Source organism: Rhinatrema bivittatum, chromosome 1 (genome assembly GCF_901001135.1).
Source record: "Rhinatrema bivittatum chromosome 1, aRhiBiv1.1, whole genome shotgun sequence".
In the NCBI taxonomy this organism is placed as follows: Eukaryota; Metazoa; Chordata; class Amphibia; order Gymnophiona; family Rhinatrematidae; genus Rhinatrema; species Rhinatrema bivittatum.
This window is the reverse complement of record NC_042615.1, coordinates 496,695,451-496,705,711: the sequence shown is the minus strand read 5'-3', so window position 1 is coordinate 496,705,711 and position 10,261 is coordinate 496,695,451. Positions and strand designations below refer to the sequence as shown.

General features: G+C 43.4%; 1 protein-coding gene across 1 annotated transcript; it reads right to left on the bottom strand.

The window, feature by feature from the left end:
* Window positions 1-8,548: 8,548 nt before the first annotated feature.
* Window positions 8,549-9,625, bottom strand: LOC115098094 (taste receptor type 2 member 7-like). The gene has a single exon (XM_029614409.1). It carries the CDS (start codon window positions 9,623-9,625, stop codon window positions 8,549-8,551), a length of 1,077 nt encoding a protein of 358 aa, XP_029470269.1.
* Between the last annotated feature and the right edge of the window lie 636 nt (window positions 9,626-10,261).

The following is a 10,261-nucleotide window of genomic DNA, read 5'->3' as shown; positions in this document are numbered from 1 at the left end:
AAAATTTTATTGCAGTCAGCTGGGATAAAATAACACTTTTCCAAAATTTGATAAATGTAATGTTAGAGCTCCCTGACCCTAACACAGGTCCCAAGACTCTGGCATTACATTTAAAGAGACATTCAAAATTTAAAAACTGGCGTTGCAAAAAAAAAAAAAAAAAAAAAGTTGAGTGGGAGTCAGAGTTCAACCCCGGCTCAACCTGAGGCCACCACTCAAGGCAGCCCCAATTTCTCAAAGTAAAAAAAAAAGTTTCCCGATATTGTAATTGCAATTCAGCAGTGGCTCCCCCTACCCCTAAATACCCCTAAATCTCCTGGTTAGGGTGATCCCCCCACTCCAATAGTAGAATCAACTCATTGGGGTATAGTGCCCCCCACCCAGGCACTCCTCTCTCCCACAAAATGTATCAAAAAATGTCATTGGGGTTCAGTAGAGGTAACCCTGTCCATTCCCCCTCCCCCAAATGTTTCAAAAAGTGATTCGGGTTTAGGAAACCCCCTGACCCCCTCCTGTACCTCCAGAATCTTTAAAATTAGAAGAAGGTCCCTCGATGGGACCAGTGCCCCACCCCCTAGCACCTGACTCTACCCCTGTCATGTGACTGAGGCAAGCTTCAGAGATTGGATCTTGGCCACGTGGCCGCATGCTCTGCCCCTTCTATGTGACAGATGTGAGCCCCTGGGCTGTGGGGTGGTTGATGCAACCTAACAGGCGAACCTGCTAGATCCACACTGACAGGTGGTGGACTCACTCTTACTGGGATTGGAGCTGGATCATCACCTGCACCATCCTGTGCTCTGCAGGTTGACCCTTGGTTCCAGGGACCATCAGGACTTAGGCACAGGAGTTGCATTTTTTAAATTAAATGTCTTTCTGTACTATCTCCTCTGTTTGGAGGCAAGGATGTTTAATCCACCCTTCCTGCTTATTGCTCGATTTTTCCTCTTTTTTGGTTTAAAGACTATTTTTTGCTCCACTGGAAACTGATGGCCCTTGGCACCTGGGACTCAGTAACCAAACCATTGGGAGAGAGAGAGAGAGGTCTTTCATTCTGAAAGAACCAGAAGTGTGGAGAAATTCGTTTGAAGGAAAAGATCCTGTCCAATGGCACTAAGGGAAGGAAACTAGAGGATACAAAGTAAAGGATAATAGTATCCCTAAATTATCGACATCTCACCAATTCCTACTATCAGGACTCCACAACTGCTCAATCAATTTTTGAATCCATAAGTTCACTATATTACTCTTATTGTATCTATATGGTAGATTTGACAGGTCATCTCTACTACGTTAAATAGTTAAATTGTATGTACATATTATATTATATTATTGTGATGCAGTACGACCTGGCCCGGGGCAGAAACAGCTGAGACACAGCCGAGCAGAAGCTAGTGGTACCAAACTTAGCCACCGGAGGGCGCTGAGGAAGGTAGCAAAGACTACACTTCCCAGGTTCCCCGAACCAACACCTGACCCCTGGCTGGAGCCTGAGCAGGAACAGGTGGAGGAAATTGGGACTGATCCCTATGACTCAGCATGCTCTATGGAGGCTGAAGAAGAGGGCGTGCCCCCGTGGTGGACCTGGCCACAAAAGCCCGGCTCCTCGGAGTCTCTGGAGGAGGAGATGGAGGTAAGCTGGGGAGAGGAAAGCTCCAGCTGTTCCTCTATGGAGGTGGAATAACCAGGAGGTTGGGGGATGGTAAATCCTGTATTGCTGTATGGATGTATGAGACAGGCGGGAAGGGAATTGTGTTTTAAATGCTGTGTACCCTGGGGCTTGTAAGGACAACTCCGCATTAATATAAGGCTGCAGCCGCTGAGCTACAGCACCACATTAAACTCCTTATTGATTAAGATCCTTTTTCTGTGTACTGCTTGGGAGTGCCAGGACTGGGCCTGGCACTCTGACTAGAGGCTGTGAGGAGTCCATAGCAGCGCTATGCTTGAGCTGTGCAAGGGGACAAGACGTGTCATAGGAGCGAAGCCAGAGGCCTGAAGCCCAGCAAAGCCCCACAGCACGCTGAGCGGAGGGACCTGATCGTGACAATTATATTTATTATTACTATGTTAAATTGACATCCGGTTTTATTGTTCCTTATGTTCTACAGTTCTATGTAAAGCCCCCATCCGCTGTTGGGCAGTTCATCGTTTTATGTAAACCGGAGTGATTTGTAATTCCCACAAGAACTTCGGTATATAAAAATTAAAAATAAATAAATAAATAAAGGTAACACAAATTTTGTTGCTGATAATATACAAGGGAGAGTAAAGTGCCCACCAGGTGCTGCCTAAAGAGTAAAGGATTCAAGGGGACTTAGGAAATGTATTGCACCTGGGACTAAGTTCAGATAAAATATTGGGACTGTATTTTAACCACCGTCAGTGGGAAGAGCTGAGAGAGTAATTGGGGAGACTGAGAGTCAGGAAAGGAATTGGCAGAAAGGATCCATCCCCATTTTCTTTTTCTGTGTTCCCCAGGATCCGTCCTGCCAGGGGTTACAGATGAATCATGTAAGGGATTCTCAGACTCAGAGGGCATTGAACTTTAATCTAGTAGCTTAAGAGGATTTGGGGAGCCTCATCATTAGCGTGCTATCCTCCAGTGAGCAGACACAGGAGGTAGAAAGTGATACTTCTGGGGCAAAGAGACCGCCCCACTCCCCCAGGAAGATCAGGTCCTGGAGAGCATGAGATGCCTCTGACCTTTTTCCACCTGGTCCACCCTCAATCCCAGCCAAAGTAGGAGCACCCAAGGAACCAGAGAGGAAGAGGAGATCTCGCAGACATTAAAGGTGTGGAGATACATTAGAGTTAGGAAGGACCAGCATTTTGCGGAATGCAGTCACTGTTGTAAGGCCATCGGTAGAGAAAAGGTACTGGGCTGTCTTACAAACAGTAGCATGCAGCATCATTTAAAAAAGAACACACCAGAGTGTTGGTTTCAGGGAAGGCCACTAATATAGGCCTCAGGACCTCGTCTACCACTCAAAGCATCAGTAACAGGAAAGCCAGAAAAAAAGGGGAAGCCTATCTCCCAAACTGACCCCACCCCTTCCTCCTGTTGCAGTTGGGTGGCCTGGACTGAGGGGACACCACCCAGAGAGTGGCACGAGATGGAAAGTCAGGACTAGAGCTGGTCTTCTGCCTAGTCAGCCCCTCCCCAACAGGTTACGGCCTTGGATTCTGGGGGCTAGTAAGGCTTTGTGGCAGCAGTAGTCCATCTTGATGAGTACTAGCAAGGGCAGGAGCTAATACTGGTGCAGAGTGCAGGCAAGGGCTGAAACAGGATCTTGGGTGCAGGAAAAGACTGGAACTGTGGCTTGGGTGCAGGCAAGGCAGAACAAGGACAGGACTGACAAGGACAGGACTCACAGAAAAAGGAACACAGAACATAAAGGTGTAAAGACTCACTGAGATAAAGAGGCCAAGATAGGCTGTAGAGAAAGGAAGGCCTGGATAGCCAAAGAGCTAGGGAAGGCCTAGACAGGCCATGGGGCAAGGCAAGAAGTGATAAGGCTGGATGCCACAAGACAAGGCAAGGAGCGAGTAGGCCAAATGGCCACAAAGCAAGGCAAAGCAAGGAGCGAGTAGGCCAGATGTCCACAAGGCAAAGCAAGGGGTCAGGGCAAGGAACCAAGGCAGATTCAATGCAAATTCATTGAAGCAGAGGGCAAACAGGGTTATGCAGGACTGAAGCTTGGGTGTGGTGCAGGCAAGGAGGAGGAGCTTGGCAAGATTGGAGAGCAGGCATACTGAGGACTACTGATGGCGAGGAGCTGCACCATAGGCTGAGTAGTGAGGAACATGTGGCTACAATGGAACGGAGCTCCGAGGAGACCTCTGCTGGTAGGGAGGTGTCATGGTCAAGGTACAATGAGGCTGCATAGCAGCTGAAATCATAACACCTCCACTGAAGTGACAGGTAAGTAGCCTGTAACCCCACACCAGCGACAAGCCACTATGAAGCAGGTGGGTGTTTTATCACATCACTATCCCATTGTAAGAGGCAGGAAGCATCAAAGGTGGTGACACAGTGCATTGGGGAAATGATTGCCCTGGATGACCAGCCCCTGCATATCATGGAGAATGTGATATTCAAGTGGCTGCTACACCTCTTCAACCTCAATTGCAAACTGTTCATCCCCAAATATGTAGAGTCAGTGCAATGCAGGTACAACTGGCCAGGGTAGAAAGTGATAGCATCCACCAACAGTGACATCTGGACCAGCCAGAATGCTTTTCTGATTGAATGTGTTGTTGTTTTCTGCCATTATTACTGCCCAGCCTAGTCCTGGCACTTTCATGGTTCATTTGAGAACTCTGTCACTACTGGTATCATTTTGCTCATCATGGTGCCTTGGGATATTCTGGCTACTGATGGTGCTATTCCCTTCTCTCACCTTTCCTTGCAATGGCATGATGGAATTGGAAATATTGGCTACTGGGGTTTTGATGTCACAATATAATGTATTAATGTACTATATATATTCATGAGTACCACTCTAATTCTGACTGTCTGTCACAGATACAAACACATCAACAAATTGAGTACACTGCTTAGCAAGCAGTGTTAAAAAGCTTGGCAGTGGCGCATACTGGCTGCTGTCTGGCTATGCCTATGTAATGTACTATATTACATTAATACACCTAATAATTCTCACAATGTGTGCAAAAATGTCTCATACACTTATACACTCTGCATATGTGTGCAGACTCCTTTTATGCACACATACAAACTCTGTGACAGAGAAGAATCAAAGAGGGTTCTGGCTCAAAGTTTGCTGTTTACTACAATCTGTCTCTGAAGCTAGCTGCAGATTAGAAGACTGCATTGTAGAGCAGGGGTGCTCAAACCGGTTCTCGGGCTCCCCCTTCTCCTTCAGACAGTCAGTTTTTCAAGATATCCCTAATGAATATGCAGGAGAAGTATTTGTATACATAGGTAGTACTGCATGCAAATAAATCTCATGCACATTCATTAGAGATATCCAGAATACCTGACTAGCTCAGGGGGCCACAAGGACCAGTTTGAACACCCCTGCTGTAGAGAGAGTGACACAGAGAGACACTTTCAATCACTCCTACATTGCTCCCTGTTTCTCTCTCCACTCCCTTACCAGAGAATGGACAGAATTGTAGTGACTTTCTCACTCTCTCCCTCTCTCTGATACAATGAGACCAGCACTGTAGAGCAAAGCTCTTTACCCAGATTCTTCTCTATCCTTCTCAATATCTGTTTTTCAAAACTTTTTCTTTGGCTTATCTAGAGCTTCAGAAAGACCCAACCTTTCTCTCATGTGACAGAAAGAAGATCTTAAAATGATGTCTATCTCTCTGCACATGCTCAGTTTGGATGTGAAAAAAAGAGGCAATCTGGGTTAATCCATGGAAGGGCTAGTTAGAAAAGGCTGATTAAAAAATTAATGGCCCTGCTTCTCTGCGATTCCTGCTCTGCTCCATGCAGACTATGACCTCACTGCCACTGGTTAGTTGTTAAGTTACCTTGAGAAGAAAAAAAACAAGCTGCTTAGCCCATAGAATATAATAGGAAATTAAAACAAATGTCAACAATCATTTTCCTCACTTTCTTTTGGGGAACTGCACAAAAATGGCCTCATCCATCTTGTTTTAAACATGCATTTCAAACAAATGAACATCTTTATTGGGCTCCCTGTCCAGCTCAGCAATTCTGCCCTTGTTTCTAGGTCAAGTCCTCTATACCAACTGCTTGACCCATTTATTATTGAACATTATCCAAGAGACTGGTGTTCTGCTTCCAAACAGGCACCAGACACGCTCACATTTTTGTGTGCCCCATTGGGGGGAGGGGGCACATGCAGATATTTTTTGACAAAATCTACATATTTACTTTTGAAAATAAAAAAGTATATGCAAACCCTCCAGGACTCCACCTTGAGAATGCCTCCATTCTGTCTGGATAAACTTAAGTGCATACAGGATATCCCCATGTAAATTTACTCATATCAGGAGGGCAATTTTATAATGAGCCATTTCCATGGCTAAGGCACAATCATGAAACTTGCACGCTTATGGGTGAATTTTTAAAGAAGTGCTTGCGTTAAAAGGCCCATATATGTAAGCATATGGGCCAAGTGTAACTCCTATTTATTTATTTATTTTACATGTTTTGTATACACTCATTCGGTTTAGCCATCACAACGGTTTACAGCTTACAGTAGGGATGTGAATCGGGCTTCGGACAATTGAAAATATTGGACAATATTTTCAAAATCGTCAGAAATCGGGGGCTCCCCAAAACGATAGGAAAACCCCACAATATTATTCGTGGGGGTTCTCTTATCGTTTTGGGGGAGGGCGGGAAAAATGGCACACAAAAATAACCCCTAAACCCACCCCAACCCTTTAAAACTAATCCCTTAGCTTCCCCCACCCTCCCGACCCTCCCCAAAATGTTTTTCAGGTACCTGGTGGTCCAGTGGGGGTCCCGGGAGCGATCTCCCGTTCCCGGGTCGTCGGCTGCCACTAATCAAAATGGCGCCCACGCCATTTTTAAAGATGGCACTAGCCATCCAGTGCTCCCTCCATGTGACAGGGGCCGGCCAATGGCACGGATACCCTGTCACATGGTAAGAGCAAAGGCCATCAGCGCCATTTTTATTAGTGGCAGCCGACGGCCCGAGAGCGGGAGATCGCTCCTGGGACCCCCACTGGACCACCAGGTACCTGTAAAATGTTTTTGGGGGGGTCGGGAGGGTGGGGGAAGCTAAGGGATTAGTTTTAAAGGGTCGGGGTGGGTTTTTTGTTTATCGGCTCGGGCGCAGCCGATAAACAAAACCGCGATCGGGCCGGACGAAAAAAAAACCACGATGTGAATCGGAACCGGAATCCAAACCGATTCCGGTTCCGATTCACATCTGTAGCTTACAGTACTATTTTAAAACTAGCAAAGTATGCATGTATAGGTGCATATGCAAGCAACAGAACGTGCAAAAAAAAAAAAAAACAACCGATGAATTTGGGGCATTTCAGGCAGGGACAATATTTACATCCTAAATCCCGATTTTAAAACTGGCAAATTTTGGGCTGTTACCTGTGCATATTTACTTCAGCTTTTTTTCAGGTGTAAGTCAGAATAAAACTCATTATAGTCAAAAACTGATTGGGTGAGGGTAAACTGGGGGGAGTGCAGGCTGAAGAACCAGAGGAGTCTTGATGACCCAGAGGCCCGACTGAGCAAACTGTGGATTAAGTGATCAAACTGATTATTTCCTTCATACGCACATTTTAAAATGTGCTCACTTGTGCGTGTTAAAGCCAAGTCCTAAGGAAAGATAGGCTAATAACATTTCCTCGTGTAACCGCTTAAAATTAGAAGCACATATACACGTGCTAAGCTTATTTTAAATATTACATGCGCACTTGTATAGATGTTTTTAAATTTCAGCGTATATGTACTGACGCCCATAGAGGCACTTATGTAGGTGCACATGTGCTTGTTTTAAAGTGCAGATAATATTTGGATTGGGGGAAATAGTCAGTGGCTGACTGGTGACAATGATGCAAACTAAAATCCATGCTCTCTTTTCTCTGTAAATAGTTTCTCTTGATGTAGTTCAAAGTTAAATGGATACTAACGGATATGCACCACTGCTCTATTCATATTAGCATTATTTCCAGGACTATTTATCAAATGCTCTCTTCTTCCCTCTCTATTGCTCCAAAGCTTAAACTTGGGCTAGCTGGAAGTTCAGATGGGGAGGGAGATGGAAGCTTTCTGTAACTTTTTACATTTTACAAAACGAGGCTAAAATTTCTAAACTAATAATACCAAAATAACTCCCATACTTAGGTTTGGATTGTAACCTTATTCCTCGAGTCATACACCCATCAAGTTTAGGTCCTACTACAGCACCGATGTTGGACCAATTAAGACTTTTATTATAATGATACACAGTTTCAAATCTTCAGAATTATAAATACATTTCCTACAGCAACCCATTTCCACAAAGCAATTTATAAATTTTATAAATCAATGTATTATTTATTTATTATTTATTTCCTGGTTTTTCTAGACCGATGATGGTATAAACCTTCACACCGGTTTACAATGTTTCTTTACAATAAATTCAACATAGCATTCATATAAACACTGAAAAGAATCATAAAATCTAACAAAACTAAATATACATTAAAACTCTAATTAAGAACTACACTAAGTGTATGACTAATAACAGAACATCTTAAAAATTAAAATAAAATAACAATTTAAACATAATTAATAACATATTGTAATAGATTACTAACTGGCTTCCACTTGGAATGCTTGTATATATAGCCAGGTTTTCAGTGCTTTTTTAAACTATTTCATATTACTCTGGACTGGAGTCTTAATTCAATAAGTAATGCCAATTAAAAGCATTTGGTACAACTAAAGCAACAAAAAAACCTAACAAAGGGCAATATTGTTTCTTAAGATGTTATAATGCATAACAGATGTAATCAAAATGGCTTATTTTTTAAATAGGAATCTAAGAACCATGAATTATTTTGCAGTGGTCACCGTTCAGAAACCTGATTCATGATTTTCGGAGGTTTCACCTCCTGAAGGGCACTTCCCATGATGGAAAATCCTTGCCCAAGATTGTTTGAGTTTGGCATTGCTCAGGATCAGGATCACCGAGTGCAGAGATGGATAAGCAGCAATTCCGATTGAAATAACCAATGTCCAGGGGCTTTCATCGGACACCCAATCCATCATATCCATGATTGCACATATGAAATAGAAAGTGCAGAAGAAGAAATAAGAAGTCATGATTTTAATAGCGATGAAATGGGCCTCCAGACTGGGGTTAGTGAAAGCCATAGTGTTGCCTTTCATTTGCCTGGTGTGTTTCCAGAGGGATCCAATCAACAGAAGGGCTGCCACACAGAATATGAAGAAAGGGAGAGAGTATCCAAGGCCTATTGTTGGCTTCAAAAATGCGTAATTTTTATGTACCAGCTTCAACCCACCTGCAGTTATGTTTGGTGAGAGAACTTTGATTGAGTTGTTGGGATGTTTCTTACACAAATCCCAGGTTAATGTGCAATTGGTGAGAATGCTGCTGTTTGGAGAGAAATCTGTAGTATAATTATGTGGGTATATCCTGCAGAATCCCCAGGCTGTGGGAAAGCTGATGACCAAGGATACCAGTATGGAACCCAGGAGCAGCCAGGGCACTATCCCAGGGATCTTCAGTTTCAGAAAGATGAAGAGAGGATGGCTGAAGTTGGCAATCTTGGCACAATAGAAGACAGAAAGCCAGCATGCAAACCAGAAGCTAGAAAGTTCTAGAAATACCCATGTAAAGAATAATGTATTAGCAGATTCTGTTTGAGTAGTGAAGTCTGGATAAACTGCAAATATGATCTTCTCCAGCATTATTTCCCATTGAAAGCAGAATCTAGCTGCACCGAGACTGGTGAGAATGATGTCAATTGAATTCAGACGTCTGCTCTTCACCCATTCAGTGCCATTCACAGCCACAATGAAGGCATTGACCACACTCCCTAGCACTGTAAAAGCAGCAGTGGTGATCAGTGTGACAGTCTGAACTGGGGGCGACAACTGTCCCCTGATATAATAACTGTCAGTGTCCATAGCTCAGCTTGCAGTGTAATGCCAGAGAAAATAGCCTGGAGGATCCAATCTCAAAGTCCCACTTCCCTGCTTGATTTGGACAGACAGACAGATCCTGCACTCTCTGACTTATTCCTCCTACCCTAGAATCTATAGAGGATGAGCACAGGAATAGGACAGGTGCGAGACGTTTATGTTTTACTCTAAAATAGGAATAAGCAAGAGCAGGGATGCAAATGTGAAAAAGATTCTGTTACCAACTGCTGTATCACAAACAAATCCTGTCATTTTCCATTTAAAGTGGTATTAAACTTTGTGCATCTGTGTGACAGGGGTGTAATTTGTTGAGGTTTTTTGGTTTTTTTTTAAAGATTAAAAATAGAGGGAGTTAATTTTCAGACATTTCTACTGCTAAAACAGTTTTACCCATTGAAATGGCCTGTTATAAAATGATCTGCCTGACAATACAGATAAATATACGTGTGTAAATCCTATATGTGTGTAAATTTACCCAGACTGAGAGGAGATGTTTCCAGGTGTGGCGTTGAGGAATTATTTGTACATACTTGCATACTTTAGCATTTTCAAAAATATGTGCTTGAAATTTCCTAAAAAATGTCCATGTACATAATGGAAGGTGTAATTGTGTGTGGGCAG

Coding starts and splice junctions, on each gene's coding strand:
- LOC115098094 (XM_029614409.1), bottom strand. CDS start 9,625: ATGGACACTGACAGTTATTATATCAGGGGACAGTTGTCGCCCCCAGTT.